The 19561-nt window shown below is 48.3% G+C and overlaps 1 protein-coding gene across 6 annotated transcripts in view; it reads left to right on the top strand.

Moving 5' to 3' along the window:
- The window catches only part of ANK1 (ankyrin 1), a 245260-nt gene that overhangs the window by 204016 nt on the left and 21683 nt on the right, over positions 1-19561 (top strand). For 5 of the 6 annotated variants that reach the window (XM_024986486.2, XM_024986485.2, XM_059882374.1 and 2 more), the window contains 6 exons: positions 91-216; positions 401-520; positions 1782-1857; positions 2098-2172; positions 4700-4831; positions 6588-6734. In XM_024986486.2, the coding sequence (XP_024842254.1) occupies positions 91-216; positions 401-520; positions 1782-1857; positions 2098-2172; positions 4700-4831; positions 6588-6734 (676 nt within the window). Of the gene's footprint in view, positions 1-90; positions 217-400; positions 521-1781; positions 1858-2097; positions 2173-4699; positions 4832-6587; positions 6735-7743; positions 9919-19561 lie in introns of those variants that run through there. The other variant, XM_024986490.2, reaches the window with a different exon arrangement.

The raw sequence follows: 19561 nt of genomic DNA, 5'->3' as shown, positions 1-19561 counted from the left end.
CAGCCTCTGGGGTCGTGGGGAGGGAGAGGCCAGGGCTGACAGGTGGGGCCGGGCGTCTGCGTGTTCCCACCTGCTGCTTCTTTCCCACAGGTTTTGGAGGGTATGCCCCTCTTCGCCGAGCTCTCGGGGAACCTGGTGCCCGTCAAGAAGGCCGCTCAGCAACGGAGTTTCCTCTTCCAGTCCTTCCGGGAGAACCAGTTGGCCATTCCCGTCAAGGTGCGCCCTGCTCTCGCCCACCCATCACCTGGGTCTAGAAGCTCGGGAGGCAGAGGCCCCAGAGCCGGCCAGGCTGGTGGCCGGGGTCAGGGAGGGGGATGTCCTCTGAGCCGGCCGGGCTGGTGGCCGGGCTCGGCAGGGCGAGGGCGGCCCCCGACCCTCCATTCTGTGTGACTGAGTCCAGGTGAGGGACAGCAGTCGGGAGCCTGCAGGGTTCTTGTCCTTCCTGCGCAAGGCGATGAAGTACGAGGACACGCAGCATATCCTCTGTCACCTGAACATCACCATGCCACCCTGCACCAAGGTGAGCACCCCGCCGTGGCCCTTGGCCAAGAGACAGCCCGAGACGCCCCGCCCCCGACTCCCCACCCCCGGGATGGAGAAAGGCCCTGGGCTCTCCTCTGACAGGCTGTGGCCCAGTCCTTCCTGCAAAGCTCAGGAACTAAGGTCAGGGTGCAAGGTTACACCTGTGCTCACCCCGAGGCCCCGAGCTCCCCAGGACGCCCCCTCCGGGAGGTTGGAAGGCGAGGCCTGAGAACCGGATGGCTGGTGGCTGAAGGTGTCCCAGCCACAGCAGGGCTTCTTCAGAGCCTCTTTCTCCTGAACTTGCTCGGGGCCAGGCCCCGCCTCCGGGGAAGGGAAGCCTGGTGTCTCAGCCCGACACTCGCTTTGGGGCTCTGAGCTCAGCGGAGGCATGAGGACCGAGCGTCACCAGTGCCAGGGAGTACCAGGCTGCACCAGGGATGGAGGGACCTCCTCTCCCGTGTTGGCGACTCCTGGTGTTTTCATCATCAGCCTTTCATGCCCAACAAGACAAGCAAGGCCACTTCCAAACGTCGAGGCTGGTTTTCTTTCCTGACTAAGGACGAGGGGGAACCAACTTCTTTTTCACCAGAGGGGCTCCCGAAGCCTTGAACAAGCACCCCGCTGCTTGGCCACAGGTCCAGCATGCAAAGGCTTGGGCATCAATACAGGTCTTTTGAGCAGAAAGGAATTCAGAAAGAAAAGATCTTTGTTGTTGTTTTTTTTCTTTTTTAGAATTCAAACTCCAGCTCCACTGATTACTGTCTGAGTGGCCTTGGGTGGGTTGCCCCAGCCTCTGGGCCGGGGACTTGGGAAGAATGATGGTACCTGCCTCAGGCAACTCTGACCATCAGGCAGGGCCTGGCATGTGATTAGGGCTGCGTGAGCTTATTATTGGGTTTCCCCTCAGTGGTAAAGAAGCCACTTGCAAGTCAGGAGATGCTGGTTCAATCCCTGAGTCGGGAAGACCCCCTGGACGAGGGCACAGCAACCCACTCCAGTATTCTTGTCTGGAGAATCCCATGGACAGAGGACATGGGATTCACGGCAGTCTACAGTCCACGGGGTCACAAAGAGGCGGACATGACTGAAGCCACTTAGCACACACGCACGAGCTTATTATTATCACTCGAGATGAAGCGCGTGAACCTCATCGACTCCCTCTAGCCGCCCCCACACACAGCCTGTGTGTTATGGGGCTTCCCGTCCCCAGGGTGTCCTCCCCACACCCACAGCGCCCCCTCCTGGTCTCTCTCCTGCAGGACAGCGGAGCCGACGAACGGAGGAGGACGCTGACGCCGCTGGCCCTGAGATACAGCCTCCTCGAGTCCACAGCAGGTACTCACCTCTCTGTGCTCACTCCCGTCCAGGGGGCAGCGAGGGGGGTCATGTCGCCGGGAGCTCCCCGAGCAGACACCATTGGCTCAGCCCTCAGCTGGGGTCTCCATGACCCTCTCAGGCTCAGCTGCCAATCGGGGGACACGGAGCGTGACCTGAGCGCTCTCTAGCCCCCCCACCCATGCTGGGCGGTTCTGTGTGCTGTCGAGGCCGCTGAACAGAATGCCGTGCTTCCCCCAGATTTCCTCAGTGGCACAGACCAGGCCGACATGAAGATGATGCTCATATCAGAACACCTGGGCCTCAGCTGGGCCGGTGAGTCAGGAATCGGGGCGAAAGAGCAGGGTGCCTGTCCACACCTCCCTCTGCACCGCCTCCCCTCTGAACAGCAGCGCTGACAGCTTGCTAAGCCTCTTCCCACTGTCCACTGCGCACCTGACCCGGGGTTGTCTCTGATGGGGCTGCTGCCCAGACAGCGCCTTTGGGTACCAGGGGAGGCGGGCTCCCTCCCCCACTACTTCTCTCTAGTTTTCCTCTTGAGAAGCTCAACTTCTGACATTACAGGAGACCTTAGGGCGGATCCAGTGTGCCCGTTTTACAGATGGGGAGGCTGAGATCCCACTAAGAAGGGTGACTTTGGTTGTGCGGCAAGTTATGGATAGAGCCCTGAAAAGACCAGTGAACCAAGAACACACAAGCGAACACAAAATGTGTGTCCTGCCTGCCTGCCCACCACTCCCTACACCGCACATGCCATCTGTCCTGCCAGGGGCTTTGTTGAGGGAAAGGAAGAAAGACAAGGCAAAAAGCCTCTGCAGCTGCTTCTTGGTTTTGTGAGTGTGTATGTTCATATATGTGTGGTGTGTATGTGTGTGTTGTGTACGTGTTGTGTATGTGTGCTATGTGTGTGTTGTGTATGTGTATTGTGTATGTGATGTGTGCATCTGCGGTGTGTGTGTGTGGTATATATGTGTTGCATATGTGTCCTGTGTGTGTTGCGTATGTGTTGTGTTTCTGGTTTGTGAGTGTGTATGTGTGGTATGTGTTGCAGTGTGTGTGTTTGTGTGTGTTGTACATGTGGTATGTGTTTTTGTGGTATGTGAGTGTGTGTGTATGTGTGGTACATGTGTATGTGATGTATATGTGATGTGTATATGTGGTGTGGTGTGTATATGGTGTGTGTGTGTATGTGGTGTGTGATGTGTGTGGTGTGTGAGTGTGTGTATGTGTGGTTTCTGTGTATGTGATGTATATGTGATGTGTACGTGTTGTGTGTAGGTGGTGTGTTGTGTATGTGGTGTGTGTGTGTGGTGTGTATGTGGTGTGTGGTGTGTGTATATCTGATATGTGATGTGTATGTGGTGTATGTATGTGGTATGTTGTATATGTGTTGTGTGTGTGGCATGTTGTATATGTGGTGTGTGTACATAGAGTATTGTGTAGGTGGTGTTTGTGTGGTATGTGGTGTGTATGTGGTGTGTGTATGTGGAGTGTTGTGTATGTGATGTGTATGCGGTGTGTTGTGTATGTGTTGTGTGTACATGGCACGTTGTGTGTACATGACACATTGTGTATGTGGTGTGTGTATGTGGAGTGTTGTGTATGTGATGTGTATGCGGTGTGTTGTGTATGTGTTGTGTGTACATGACACATTGTGTATGTGGTGTGTGTATGTGGTGTGTTGTGTATGTGGTGTGTGTATGTGGAGTGTTGTGTATGTGGTGTGTGTATGTGGAGTGTTGTGTATGTGGTGTGTGTATGTGGAGTGTTGTGTATGTGGTGTGTGTATGTGGAGTGTTGTGTATGTGGTGTGTGTATGTGGTGTGTGTATGTGGAGTGTTGTGTATGTGGTGTGTGTATGTGGTGTGTTGTGTATGTGTTGTGTGTACATGGAGTGTTGTGTATGTGGTGTGTGTATGTGGTGTGTTGTGTATGTGTTGTGTGTACGTGGAGTGTTGTGTACGTGATGTGTGTGTGTGTGTGGTGTGTGTGTGTGTGTGTGGTGTGTATGTGGTATGTGTATATGTGATATGTGATGTGTATGTGGTGTGTTGTGTATGTGTTGTGTGTGTGTGGAGTGTTGTGTACGTGGTGTGTGTGTGTGGTGTGTGTGTGGTGTGTATGTGTTGTGTGTACATGGAGTGTTGTGTATGTGGTTTATGTACGTGGAGTGTTGTGTGAGTGGTGTGTGTGGCTCACACACATTCTGGTTCTCACCATCACTTTCCACGCTGGTCTTCCTCATCCCTGAAATGAGACTCAGCTCCTGTGCTCTCCTCTAAAGCACCTGCGAGAAACAGCCATGAAGACAGCAGCAGAGAAGAGCTCGCCTTCTGCGATGGTGCCTTGCATTTAGATGGGGACTTGTATTCCCATTTTAAATGTAAACAGCTCCTTTCCCTGAAGAAACACAAATACACAGATGTGCTTCCATTATGACTGCTTCCCAAGGGAAGGGCGGTGGCTTTTGCCTCACCAACAGTGCCGAGGGCATCCGCTGTTCAGCCCTCCCCTGGGACCCCAGCCGGTCCTTCGACCTTCCGTGGCTCAGCCTCATCACCCATATTCCAAGTGATGACAGCAAGAGTGTCCGTTCATTCATTCAGTCCTTATTACTCTCTTGTGATCACGCTGCTTCCTGGCGCATTTCCTGGTGCATTTCCTGGGGATGCCACAGGGCAGGTGTCACCTTACACTAGGCATCCTTGGGAAGGAGGCTTAAAGTCCACAGGGGACTGCTCTCTCTCTCGGGTACCCCTCGGGGCGCCCCGCTCCCCACTCAGGCTCGGGGCCGGGGCCAGCTCCAGCTGGTCTCACCCTGGTCTTGGTTCCTTGCATGCAGAGCTGGCCCGGGAGCTGCAGTTCAGTGTGGACGACATCAACAGGATCCGTGTGGAGAACCCCAACTCCTTGCTGGAGCAGAGCCTGGCCTTGCTGAACCTCTGGGTCACCCGTGAAGGCCAAGACGCCAAGAGTCAGTACCGGGGCGAGGGCACAGCTGGGACCCTTCTCTCCCCAAAGCCTATGCCAGGAGCTCACCAAGCAGTTCTCCCCAGAACTTCTCCCTCCAGATTCCTGGGGTGCAGTTGACCTTTGGAACCAATCATTCTGCACACTCTGTCTCTCACACACACATACTCAAGTGCACACACACGCAGGCACACACCTCTGAGGGTCCCTGGTCTTCTGGACAATCCCGCCAGGAGGGCACACCAGAACCTGGGCCATGACCTCTTCCCATTCTCAGGATGAGTTTGCAATCACACCAGGACCCCTAAAAGACTGCGTCTGTGCAGGGTGTGTGCCTCTTGGTTGAATTTATCAAATGAGGACTGTCCCCTCAGAGCCCAGCCAGGAGTCCCCTCAGATGCAGTTCTTGTTCCCCCAGGATTTTCTTCAACCTGGAGGGAAGATGTGACTCACTCTTTTCAGCTCCTCAACCACATTCCCGAACACAAAACACTAAGAGAAACTGAGTGTTTACATTTGCATCTCAGATCAACTAGCAAGGACCAAAGATTTCCAAAGGACAGACTCCAATTCTTCTCTCTCTCATTTTCTTGTAGTATTCCTCTTGTCATTGTTCTGTTGTTTAGTCGCTAAGTTGTGTCCAACTCTCTGCCACCCCATGGACCGTAGCTCGCCAGGCTCCTCTGTCCATGGGGTTCTCCAGGCAAGAATACTGGAGTGGGTTGCCATTCCCTTCTCCAGGGGATCTTCCCGACCCACTGTTTCCTGCATTGGCAGGTCGATTCTTTACTGCTGAGCCACCAGGGAAGCCCCAGCACTCCTTTTGGGTTACAAAAGAAAAAGTCTTCCATGCCTTGAAACTCACCACTCTTGGGGTTTGCAAAAGGTCTGTTAAAGGATAACAAAACCCAAGCCTCCCTCACTTTACTGTGCTTCAAAGATACTGCACTTCTCCCCCCAGATTCATCAGGTCTCTTGGTGGCAATTTCCAGCAGCATCTGCTCATTTTGTGTATGTCACATTTGGGGAATTCTCTCAGCGTTTCACAGTTTCTCATGATGACTACATTTGTCTCGCTGATCTGTGATCAGGGTCCTTATGTGACTATGAAGACTCACTGAAGGCTCAGAGGAGAGTTTGCATTTTTTGGCCATAAAATACCTTTAAGATATGTACCTTGTTTTTTTTCTGGACACAATGCTATTGCACACTTAACAGACTAGAGTGTAGTGTAAATGTAACTTTCATATGCACTGTGTATCAGTTGCTCAGTCCTGTCTGACTCTTTGCCACCCCACCGACTGAAGCCCTCCAGGCCCCTCCCTCCATGGAATTCTCCAGGCAAGAATACTGGAGTGGGTTGCCATTCCCTTTTCGAGGGGATCTTCCGGACTCAGGAATCGAACCCGGGTCTCCGACATTGCAGGCAGATTCTTCACCATCTGAGCCACCAGGGAAGCCCCTAGAAAATCAAAAAGTTTGGTTTCTGGCTCTTGTTGGCTTTATTGCATAGTGTGGACGGAAACTGCATCATCTCCAGGTCTACCTGACTTATCCTAGAGGTAGTTTGTTTGGACTTTTAGAAAAGAAGGGGCCTGCAACCCCCGCCCCGCCCCGCCCCCCCCCCGCGCGCGCGCACACACACACACACAGACACACACACACTCAGAGCCGCGCGCACACAGACACACACACACTCAGAGCCACGCGGGGCTTGGGTAGCGGCCCGCGAGCGCCCTCTCCCTCCGCTCTGCCCGCAGTGGAGAACCTGTACGCTGCCCTGCGGAACATCGACCGCGGCGAGATTGTGAACATGCTGGAGGGCTCGGGCAGGCAGGGCCGCAGCCTCAAGCCAGATCGCCGGCCCGCCGACCGGGACTACTCGTCGTCCCCCTCCCAGATGAATGGTGAGTGTCCCCCGGGCGTGGGGGGGCAGGCCGAGCCGCCGCCGCCGCCGCCTGACCCTCCCTGGAACCTTCTCACCAGGTGGCCGGAGGTCAGTCTCCCTCTGGATGGGCGGTGGTGAGAGCAGAGGTGATGGGGGTCCCGGGGGCGGGGGGCCCAGCAGGATACGAGGGGCGGCTGCCGACCCCACTCCGCTACCCTCCCCTGCTTGCCGCGCCCTCCAGCTCTGCGCAGATCCACCTGAGACCCCCGTCCGTCCGTAGGCACGAGGTTCTGGCGGAGGTCTCGGTTGGGGACCAGCGGAGAGGTGTCCTTAAGCCCTTCTGCTACCCCTTCTCTGGGGCTAAGCGGGCTTTTTCCTTCAAGCCAGTTTCTGCTTTTGTCTCCCTTTTTCCTCGAAGCATCCCTTCCCCATCACTTGTTTGGATGCGGTTTGGCCTGGCACAGAGCCCCTCCCCCTCCGGTGACCCCGCTCCACGGGGCCTTGACCTTTGCCCCCAGTACCCCCTCTGCGGCCTTTAGGACACCTTCCTTGCAGTAGAGGAGGGGCCGTGTGGGGAGCAGGGCCCAGATCCCGTTTCCCCTCCATCTGCGTCTGTAATCAGCGCACAGAGGCAGGCCCAGCCACCTCCTGCTGGGATGGTGGGAGCTGGGACCCTTCCTTCCTCTTGATCTCTTGACTCCACGTGCTGGGCCATCAATCTCTTTAAAACCCACAAGTTGGATCAGAGACCTGAGGTTCCTTACAGGCCTCGAAAAACAATTTGGTTCTGGGGACCCGCTTTCCAGGTGCAGGGTATGCTCCTCCACTCTACCCCTCCAGCTTGCCCACCGACCTCCCCCGGCTCCCAGGTCACCAGCCATCCCGGCCACTCCCACATGTGTGCCTCCATGCGGGCCCCTGTGACCGGAGCTTGTGAGAGAGTGGAGGCAGGGGGCAGGGGGCAGGGGCCTCCCCAGTGAATGCCACGCCCCTCACACTGGTCTCTCTCCCCGAAACCTGGCGTCCAGCGCCCCCGAGCGCAGGACTCATCGGATGACTGCGTCCTACGGCCTGTCTCTTCTGCCTCTGACCTCACCTGGGCTGCTGCTCTCGCCCACACTGCCTGCCTTCACTGCCTCACCCCCGGCGGCCGGGATTCAGGGCTCTCAGCCTCCCCAGATGCTTTTCCCAAGGACCCCCAGCCTGCCCCCTGGGGAGCGGGGGGCTGCCTTTCCAGCCAGGGCCTGTGTGCAAGCTCCAGGCTGTCCCCAGGGAGGAGGCACACTCTCAGCCCCAGCGTCCAGGGCTCCCAGACCAGCCCTCTCCCTGCCCCTTGGGGGACTGGCTGGACATGACGGGGACCGCTAAGTGACCGACTCTCTTTCACAAGGACTGAGGAGGGGGTGGCCGAAAAACACTGCAAACTGGGAGAAATCAAGAGATGAGACACTTTGCCCTTTTTTAACTAGATAACCCAGTCCCTTGGTTGGGTTTATTAACAGAAGCCCAGACTTGGTTCAGTCAAGGCAAGGCAGCAAGTTTTGAGGGTTTTGTACCCCAAATCTATGGACACTGGGCACATAGAATTATATGAGGATAAACAAGGCAGGTACAACAATTAAAAACCTGTCAAGGGGACAGATCCTAAGCCAAGTGTTCTTATCACAATTAAAAAAAAAAGTTTTTTTAAGGGCAGTTACATACCTAAGTATTTATGAATGTCTCTTTTGGCCCTGGGACTCCCGTGGGGCCTGGAGACTCTAAAGCCAGAGCAGAGAGTTCTAACCCCCATGGGCCCGAGCCCCGTGCCCCATGATTGTGGAAGGGCAGTCCAGTTGGGCCGCTCATTTGGCAAATATTCTTTGAACACTTGTCACCCACCAGAGGTTGTTCTAAGCCAGGCAGATAAGTCAGTTCTCAAACAGACCCCGAAAGGAGCAAAGCCCCAAACTCAGCCTTCATGGAGCTTGCCTTCTGTTGGGACAGGCAAGCAAAAATTTATGGAAGTGAGTTAGATAATGTGCTAGCAGGGTGATGAGGGGAAAAAATTGGAGTCAAGCAAGGTTGGAGTGTGGGATTGAGGGGTTAGATAGTCGGGTAGGAGTGCGTAGCATGTGAACAGAGGCTGGAGAGAGAGGTGGGGTGGGCATGTGAACAAGGGAGAGAGTGCCCCGACCAGCAGTCTGGGCAGGGGCCCCGAGCAGGTGGGCCTGGTGCGTCCGCAGAGCATGGAGGGTCCAGAGCGGAGGATGAGAGGGCAGGGGCTGCAGGAGGCCGGCTCCTCCAGGCTGCAGTGGGGACGCTGGTTTTACTGGGAAGGCGATGGAGAGCCATGGCCGGTCTGGAGCAGAAGAGTCCCGAGAGCTGACAAGTTGACCAGGGGTCCTCCCCACTTTGATTGCAGACACACTCTGAACGCTTCCGTGCTTCCTGGCCGCTCTGTCGCCTGTCAGCCCTTCCGAACCCCTCATCCCGTGGGTGTCCCGACAGGCGCGGGCCGTGTGCCCTGCGTGCTCGCTCCCGCCAGGCCGGAGCAGACACTCAGACGTCCGCTTGGTCCATCCTGGCCTTTCGGGGCACCAGAGCTGGCTTCTGTGTGTTTTTCCTGCCTTCTGCCTTCCTGTCCCTGGAAAACCATGCCCTCCTGGCCCGGGGAGGAGGAGCAGGAAGGATCAGAGGTGGAAGAGCAGGCAGACGGCTGCCCCCTGCACTTCCTCTGGCTTTCTGTCCCCGGGCCAGCCCGGCCCTCACGCTGATGGCCACGGCATTCCCTTGTTTCCTTTGTGCTTTCCCTGCTCTCTGCTCGTCTGAGCCTCCCTCGGCCACTGTGGACACTCAGGGCGGTGATTGGTTGCTCTGTGGTTTCAGGAAGATAGGAACCTGAGCTCTCTCATCCATCCTTCCTGGCTCTTCTTGCTGGGTTTGTCTGGACTGGCCGGGGCAGAAGGGCCAGTATGCTTCTCCTGTACAGGAGAGAACTACCCCAGAATCTGGGAATAAATGTGAAATGTGAAGGAAAAAACTTGCCCATAGAGCAAAACAAAACAAAACAAAACTGTGTTCCTAAAAATAAAGGATTTCTCATATGAAAGGGAAAGATGGATATCTCATATCCTATTCAGTCAACTCCATTTGATTTCATGGGTTGGATGCAATGTCTACTTGGAAATATAATATGTCTTGTTTCTTTCGACTCTTAGCCCAGCTAGGGAAGTGTGGCTTCCGTCTAAGGTCAGGCTGTCTGTCCACCTCCTGTCGAGTCTGCTGCTGACATCAAATTATTAGGGTCGTCGTTCCATCTGGGTTAACAGAGAGCCCGGGTGACAGCTGAGATAAGGAGGGGCTGGAATCAGGGGGTGGGTACTGCTGGATTGTCCTGCCCCAAGGCTGTGTGTTTGATTGCCTGTTACCTGATTTCCCCAAAATACAACCCCGAGGGGACAGCTCTAGACAGGGATGGGCTGGTGACCCAGGTATGGTAGGGTCACACGAGAGACTGCTCAAGAGACAGGCACTTCTGGATCTCAACCAGAGGACTCAGCCAACCTTCCCGTGCTCCGGTCCACCCAGACTTTGTTTGATAATCCTTGCTGAGCATGGCCTCTGCTCAGTAGGAATCCCCACTCCATTGAGTATGGCCACCTACAGCCTCAGATCCATGCTTGTGGGGGTGTGTGGGGGTCAGTGGGGTCTTCTGGAGACTCAGAGGGGGCAGGGAGCATAGCCCCCAAGCCCTGTGATCAGGGAAGGGGCTCCAGGATAAACACGAGGCAGAAAGAAGTCCTGAGGAAAGGTGTGCATGAGTTCTTTTTGTGGACACACTTTCATTTGGGTGAAATTCCATTTATGTGAACCCCAGGAAGTTTCAAGGTGGTAAAGTCACCAAAAATGAGACTCAGACATACTGTGACTGGCAGAGTTATTACCCTCTCTCACCCTTAATCACATCTTACTGAGATTCCCAGGAGTGATAGAATGTTTATCCAACCATATCTGAGGAGCTGTCTGAGATGCAGTCCACTTTTGGCTAAGATAAGGCAACAAGTACTGAACATATCCCTCCTGCTTAAAACAAGCAAAAAATGGACAAGCTATATGAAACAACAGTTCTCAAGACACTGACATCAGGCAGTAAAGGTCAGTGATATATGAAACGTGGAAAATAAATGAGATGAACCCTACAATTGCCTGGATTACTGCCTTGAAAGAGTTTCTAAGTCATGGAGGAAGGAAGAGAAATCCAGAAGAACCCCTGGTTAAGGAGAAGTTTCTGGCAATCCAAGGAGATCAGGGAAGCTGGAATTCCCTAGAGAGACAGCTGCACAGAGACAGCACTCTGGAGAGCTTCAGAAGGTCCCCCACAAATTTTGGTTGATTATTAATCGTCTATTCTCAACAGTCAGACTGATTGTCACAGACGTTGCATAGGGAACACAGAGTGGTCCTCCTCAATAATGGAGAATGATTAGCCCTAGATTGATCAGTGCTCCCACCTAATCAACCTTGAAAGCAAAACTCAAGAGGATCAACCTGTTTTCAAGTAACTCAATGACATAACAGAACAAAGCTCAAGAATCATTTGTTGTTGTTCAATGCTAAGTCATGTCTGACTCTTCACGACCCCATAGACTGGCTCCTGTGTCCTCCACTATCTCCCAGAATTTGCTGAAATTCATGGCCACTGAGTCAGTGATGCCATCCAACCATCTCATCCTCTGCTGGTCCCTTCTCCTTTTTGCCTTCAACCTTTCCCAGCATCAGGGGCTTTTCCATTGAGTCAGTTCATCACATCAGGTGGCCAAAATATTGGAGCTTCAACTTCAATAACAATCTTTCCAATGAATATTCAAGGTTGATTTCCTTCAGGATTGACTGGTTTGCTTTCCTTTGCAGTCCAAGGGACTCTAAAGATTTGTTACAGGAATACAAAATATCCAGCACCCAACAAGATAAAAGTCACAGTGTCTGACATTCAAATAATCCAATTAAAGATTCTCAGACACACATTCAAAGAGGCAGGGAAACAAAACCCATAATGAGAAGAAAAATCAATCAATTAAAACTGATGCAGATGTTAGAATTAGTAGACAAGAATGGTAAAACATAACTATTTCAGATGTTCCAGAAGTCAAGTAGAAACTTGGAAGATGTTTTTTAAAGACCCAAACCAATCCCCTAGAGGTGAAACTACAAGATATAGGTTGAAAAATACACTGAATTAAATTTCATTAAAGAAGAAAAGGTGAACTTGGCAACATAGTAATAGAAACTCTCCAAAATGAAACACAAGAACAACAAAAAATCTTTAAAAGCATCAGTGAGCTATGGGGCAATTTCAGGTGGCCTAATATTTGTGAAATTAGTTTCCAACAGAGAAAGGGGCTGAAAAAGTATTTGAAGAATTAATGGCCCAGAATTTTCCAAGTTGACAAAAACAGTAATTACACAGATCCAAGAAGTTCCGTTAACCACATGAAACATGAAGTCTACTATACCAAGGCACATTTTAAACAAATTAGTCAGAACCAGTGATAAAGTTTTTAAAGTAGCCAAAGGTGGGGGAAAAGATGCATTATATGGAGATAAAGATAAGGATTACATCATATTTCTCACTGGGAACAATGGAAGTAAGTCAGCAGAGCAATATCTTTAAAGTAGGACACATCTTTAAAGTAGAACATCTCTAAAGTAACCTAGAATTCTATACCCAGCAAAAATAACTTCCAAAAATGAAAGCAAATAAAGATATCGCCAGACATACAAAAACAGAAGGAAGTCGTCAACAGGAAGTGACTGCTACAAGCAATTTTTTTTTTCATAAAACGTCCTTCAGGCCAAAAGAAAAATGACACCAGAAAGAAATATGGATTTACATGAACGAATGAACAGTGCCCAAAATGCTAACTATAAGGATAATACATAATTTTCTCATTATTTAAATCTCTTTAAAAGATAACTGTTTAAACAAAATAATATAATGTTGTGTTTATAACATATACAAAAGTGACATGTATTACAACGAAGGTACAAAAGTTGAAAAAGTTGAGAGAGAAAAGTGGAAGTATATTATTGTAAGGTTCTTATACTATATGCAAAGTGTTATCATATCACTTATAGGTAGACTGGGGTAGTTTAATGATGTATGCTAGAAGCCCAAAAGCAATTCCTGAACTACTCAAAGAATCATAGCTAATCAGCCACCCAAAGAGATAAAATGGAAATTTTCAATTAACCCAAAAGAAGGCATAAAAAGGGCTTCCCTGGTGGCTCAGCGGTAAAGAACCCACCTGCCAGTGCAGGAGACATGGGTTGGATGCCTGATCTGGGAAGATCCCACATACTATGGAGCCACTAAGCCCGTGTACGACAACTACTGGACCTGTACTCTAGAGCCGGGGAGCCGCAACTACTGGGTCCAAGCGCCCTAGAGCCCGTGCTCTGCAACGAGGGAAGACACCACACTGAGAAACCCATGCACCACAGTTAGAGCAAGACTTGTGCAGCAGCGAAGACCTAGCACAGCCAAAAATAAGTGAATAAAATTTTTTTTAAAAAGGCATAAAGAAAGGGAAAAGAGAACAAAAAACTGATGGGACAGAAGTAGAAATTAACAAATGATAGATTTAAACCTAACCACATTAATAATCTCATTATTGTAAATGATCTAAAAAAAACAAATTAAAAGGCGGATATAGAGGTAAATTTCAACTATATACTGCCTACAGGAAATGTCTTTAAGTATAAAACACAAATCCCTTAAAAGTCAAAGGGTGAGAAAACATAAACTATGCTAATGCTAATCAAAAGCAGACTGAAGTGGCTGTAATAATACCAAACAAGTAGATGTAAGAACAAAGAATGTTACCAGGGATAAAGAAAATAATTTCATAAGGATAAGCAGTCCATCAAGAGGGCATCACAGTCTTAAATGTTAAAGCACAAGTAACATAGCTTTCGGAGAAGGCAATGGCACCCCACTCCAGTACTCTTGCCTGGAAAATCCCATGGACGGAGGAGCCTGGTGGGCTGCAGTCCATGGGGTCACTAAGAGTCAGACACGACTGAGTGACTTCACTTTCACTTTTCACTTGCATGCATTGGAGAAGGAAATGGCAACCCACTGCAGTGTTCTTGCCTGGAGAATCCCAGGGATGGGGGAGCCTGGTGGGCCGCCTTCTATGGGGTCGCACAGAGTTGGACACAACTGAAGTGACTTAGCAGCAGCAACATAGCTTTAAAATACATGAGCAAAATCTGAGAAAACCACAGTGAGGAATAGACAGGACCACAGTTATAGTGGGAGATTTCAATACCCCCATCTTGCTAATTGATAGAACAGGTAGAAAAATGAGTACCCAAATAGATTTGAACAGCAGTCATTCACCTTGACCTGATTGACATTCATGGAACGTTCCACCCAATGACAGCAGAATACACAGTCTTTTCAGTTGCGCCTGCAACAGACCGACATAGAGCATAGTCTCAACCAAGGGCCCCGACCCCTGGGCCACAGTCCACCCGTTAGGAAGAGCAGGATTGAGTGGCGGGCGAGTGAGCGAAGCCTCATCTGTATTTACAGCTGTCCTCAACACCCACATCACTGCCGGGGCTCCGTCTCCTGTCAGAGCGACCGTGGTGTTCAATTCTCAGTAAATCGAACACAATAAATGTAATGCACTTCAATCATCCTGAAATCATCTCCTGCACCTGGTTCATGAAAAAAATTGTCTTCCACGAAACTGGCCGCTGGTGCCAAAAAGGTTGGAGACCATTGTCCTAGACTATAAAGCAAGTCTTGATAAATATCAAAGAATTTAAGTCATTCAATGTATATTCTCTGACCACAGTAAATTAAATTACAAGACAATAACCAAAAGATACATAGGAACTCCTTGGAAGCTAAATAATACACTTCGAAGTAACCCGTGGGTCAAAGAATAGAGCAAAAGGGAAATTAGAGAGTATTTTGAATGGAATGAAAATGAAAACACGCGATGTCAAAATGTATGGGATGCCAGCAAAGCAGTATTAGGGGGAAATTTATAGCACTAAACATCCACATTAAACGAGAGAAAAGTTCTCAAGTCAGTTACCTCAGCTTTGTAATATTTTAAGATACTGTAAAAAGAACAACTTAAACCCAAAGTAAGCAGAAGGAAGATAATAAAGATCAAAGCAGAAATTGATGAAACTACAAACAGAAAACACTAAAGAAAATCAGTAAAACCAAAAGCTGGTTCTTTGAAATGATCGATAAATTGATAAGCACCCAGCCAGACTGATCATGAAAGAGAAGAAAAGAATTACCAATATCAAGAATAAAGGTAATATCACTGAAGATTCTATAGGAAGCAAAAGGATGATAATGCTATGATAATTTTATTCCAGTAAATTTGAAAGCATAAGCGAGATTGACAAAGTTCTTGGGAAGTACAAACTCAAAGCTCACATAGGAAGAAAGAGATACTCTGAATATAGTAAAGAAATTAAATGCATAATTTAAAACATTCCCACCAATTTGTAAGTTGGAGCAACCACTATAGAAAATAGTACGGAGGTTCCTCAAAAAACTGGTTGCCGTGTAATCCTGAACTCCTACTCCTGGGTGGATATCCAAACACAATTATTATTTGAAGGTGCACGCGCCATAATGTTCGCTGAAGCACTGTTTACAGTTGTCGAGACATGGAAACAACCTGTCCATCAACAGATGAGTGGATAAAGAGGATCTGGTACATAGATACAATGGAGTATTACTCAGCCATTAAAAAGGATGAAATAATGCCATTTGCAGCAACATGGACGGACCTAGAGATTATCATACGAAGTGAAGTAAGTCAGACAGAGAAAGACAACTACCGTGTCATGTCACTTATATGTGGACTCTAAAATATGACACAGATGAAGTTATCTATGAAACAGAAACAGATGCAGACATAGAGGAAGGACGTGTGGTTGCCAAGGGGGAGGGGAGCTGGGGGAAGGGGGACTGGGAGTTTGGGATCAGCAAATGCAAGCTATTATATACAGGATGGATAAGCAACAAGGTCCTACTGTGTAGCACAGGGAACTAGATTCAACATCCTATGATTAAACAGAATGGCAAAGACTATGAAGAATATATATGTATATAACTGAATCACTCTGCTGCACAGTGAAAATTAAGACAACATTGTAAATCAACTATACTTCGATAAAACAAATTAATAAAAAAAAGAAAACATTCCCACCAAGAAAACTCCAAGCCTAGATGACTTCACTGGCGAATGCTACCAAACATTAAGGAAGAAATAACTCACTCAGAAAATTTTAAAGGACATAATATTTCCCAGCTCATCCTATGAGGGCCGCTTTACATTTTTGGTCAAAAAGAAAAGGAAAGAAAGAAAGCCATTATAGAAAAACTACAGACCAATAAGGAGTGAGTATTTATGCAGAAACTCTAAATTTTAGCAAATCTAAAGCCAACACTATTTAAAAGAACAAGCCATCACGATCAAGCGGGGTTCGTCCAAGGAATGGAGAATAGTTGAATATTCAAAAAGAAATCAGCATCTGGCTTTGCATGTAAGGAGCATGGATGTCACCACACCATGCTGACAACAAGTAAAAAGTAAAGACTTTGAAAAATCAGTAACTCTTCTAGAATCTGTAGAAGAAGTGAGGACTTAGGGCAAATTGCTGCTGCTGCTGCTGCTAAGTCACTTCGGTCGTGTCCGACTCTGTGTGACCCCATAGACAGCAGCCCACCAGGCTCCCCAGTCCCTGGGATTCTCCAGGCAAGAACACTGGAGTGGGTTGCCGTTTCCTTCTCCAATGCAGGAAAGTGAAAAGTGAAAGTGAAGTCGCTCAGCCGCGTCCGACTCCTAGCGACCCCATGGACTGCAGCCTACTAGGCTCCTCCGTCCATGGGATTTTCCAGGCAAGAGTATTGGAGTCGGGTGCCATTGCCTTCTCTGTTAGGGCAAATTACTATCCCCCAAATCGGACAGTCTGATTTGTGAATATGAAGAGTAGCAATTTACTGGAGCAGAGACCTAAAGGCATCTACAAAAACGCCTGAAGCTAACATTACACTTGTTGGTGAAAGACTGAGTGCTTTCCTCCCACATTCAGTGACAAGACAGCCATGTCTGCTCCTGCTGCTGCTGCTTTTTTTTTCTTTTCTTTTTTTAAATACTTATTTTTTGGCTGCACCTCGTCTTAGGGCACTCAGGTCTTCAATGTTCCTTGCAGTGTGTGGGATCTCTTCGTTGCAGCATGTGATATCTTGTTCCCTGACCAGGAATGGAACCCCGGCCCCCTGCACTGGGAGTGAGGTGTCCTAGCCACTGGACCACCAGCGAAGTCCCACCACCCCTGCTTCTGTTCACCACTGTCCTTGAGGTGCTACTGGTACAATAAGGCAAGTAAGAGAAATGAAAGGCAGCTAGGTTGGAGAGGAAGAAGTAAACTGTCTTTGTTCATGGACAACGTGATATATATAAAAATCCGATGGAAGCTAATAAATGAGTTTGGTGAGGTTGCAGGATACAATTTCAGTATATAAAAAAATCAATTGAATCCTATATACTAGCAGTGTAAAAGTACAAACTGAAATTGAAAAAAGAATAGCCTTTACAATAACATTGAAAAAATAGAAATACTTGGAGGTGAATCTGATAAAAGATGTAGGAAATATACACTGAAAACTACAGAACACTGCTGACAGAAATTAAAGAAGACCTGAGCAAACTCCAGGAGATCGTGGAGGACAGAGCAGCCTGGTGGGCTGCAGTCTGTGGAGTCGCAGAGTTGGATACGACTCAGCAACTGAGCAACGACAAATAAATGGAGAGATCCACTGTTCTCATGGGTCAGAAGACTCAGTACAGGTGTCAGTTCTCCCTGAAATGATCGAAATATCTGATGCAGCCCAATCAAATCCCAGTAGGCTTTTTTGTGAAAAGTGACATTGTTCTAAAATTTATATGGAAAAGACCTAGAACATCCAAACAACTTTGAAAAAGGACAAAGTTGAAGGATTTATAGTGACTTCAAGAAATGGCAACCCACTCCAGTATTCTTGCCTGGAAAATCCCATGGACACAGGGGCCTGGGGGGCTATTGTCCATGAGGTCACACAAGAGTCAGACACGACTTGGTGACTGAACAAGATTTATTACAAAGCTACAGTGACCAATGCAGTGTGGTATTGCCATAAAGATAGATAAGTCAGTGAGTCCAGACATAGAACCACACATACAGGAACAACTGATATTCAGCAAAGATAATTCAGTGGATCATTTTTACCACATATCATGCTGGAGCAATTGGACATTTATATGCAGAATGAACTTTGATTCATACCTTACATCATATGCAAAAATTAAATCAAAATGGATCATAGGTTAAATGTAAAACCTGAAACTATAAAACTTTTTGATTAAAACATAAGGAAAAAAAAAAAAACCTTAGAGATCTTGGATAAGGCAAAGATCTCTTATATGCAATACCAAAAAGTGCAACCCGCAAAAGAACAAATCAACGAGTTGGACTTCATCAAAAACATCTGCCCTTCAAAATGCACTATAAAAAATGGAAAAAAAAAAAAACAAGCTACTGATTGGGAGAAAGTGTTGGCAAATAATCATCTGATATAGGACTTGTATCCACAATACATAAAGAACTCTCAAAACTCAATAATAAAAAAACAACCCAAGCTTTAGAATGAGCACAAGATTTTAACTTAACCAAGAAGATATACAAATGGCAAACAAGCACACAAAAAGATACTCCGCATTATTAGTCATCAGGGAAATACAAATTAAAACTATTGATATAAGGACGTACACTACACAGCTGTAGGAAAACTAAAGTGAAAAAGACTCACCATACCAAGTGTTGAGGATGTGGGGAGCCTGGGACCCCCATGCACCGCTGGTGGGCATGTAAATGGGCCACTTGGGAAAAAACTTTGGTTGTTTCTTTAAAAGTTAAAGATATCCCAACAGTGTGACCTAGCCATTCAGCAAAAACAATGGATGAATTGTCAATACATGCAACAACATGGATGAAATTAAGCTGAGTTAAAAAAAAAAAAAAAAAAAAAACAACCCAGACACAAAGATTCCACACTGTATAGCTCCATTTAGATAAAATTCTGGCAAATGCAACTAATGTCGAGTGACAGAAAGCAGATCAGTGGTTACCTGGGGGCAGGGTGGTGGAAGGAAGGACTGCAAAGAAGCCTGAGGAAATCTTTCAGGGATGATGAATGGCCCCCTCGTCACTGTGCTGATGGTTTGTTTCATGGGTGTTTCCCTGTGTCCGAAATTATCAGATCATCTACTTTAAATGCATGCATTTAGGGCTTCCTCCATGGCTTATGGAGTGATAAAGAGTCTGTCTGCCAACCTAGGGGACACAGGTTCAATCTCTGGTCCAGGAAGATTCCACATGCCACGGAGCAGCTGCGCCCGTGTGCCATAACTACTGAGCCTTTGCTCTACAGCCTGAGAGCCGCAGTTCCTGAGCCCACGTGCCTCAGCTGCTGAAGCCTGCACACCCTGAAGCCTGTGCTCCACAGCAAGAGAAGCCACCACAATGAGAAGTCCTCGCACGGTGACTAGAGAGTGGTCCCCATCGCCGCAACTAGAGAAAAGCCTGCAGAGCAACGAAGACCCAGCACAGCCAAACAAATTTTATATATATATATATATATATATATATATATATATAATCTGCATTTATCATATGCCAACTGTACCTCCATGAAGCTATCTTTAAAATATTGTATTGGCAAACTCTAGAACCACTCTGTGTCCCTTAAGCAAGTTGCTAAATCTCTAGTTTCCTCATCTATAA

This window comes from Bos taurus, chromosome 27 (assembly GCF_002263795.3).
Source record: "Bos taurus isolate L1 Dominette 01449 registration number 42190680 breed Hereford chromosome 27, ARS-UCD2.0, whole genome shotgun sequence".
Lineage (NCBI taxonomy): Eukaryota > Metazoa > Chordata > Mammalia > Artiodactyla > Bovidae > Bos > Bos taurus.
This window is presented reverse-complemented; position numbering and strand designations above follow the sequence as displayed.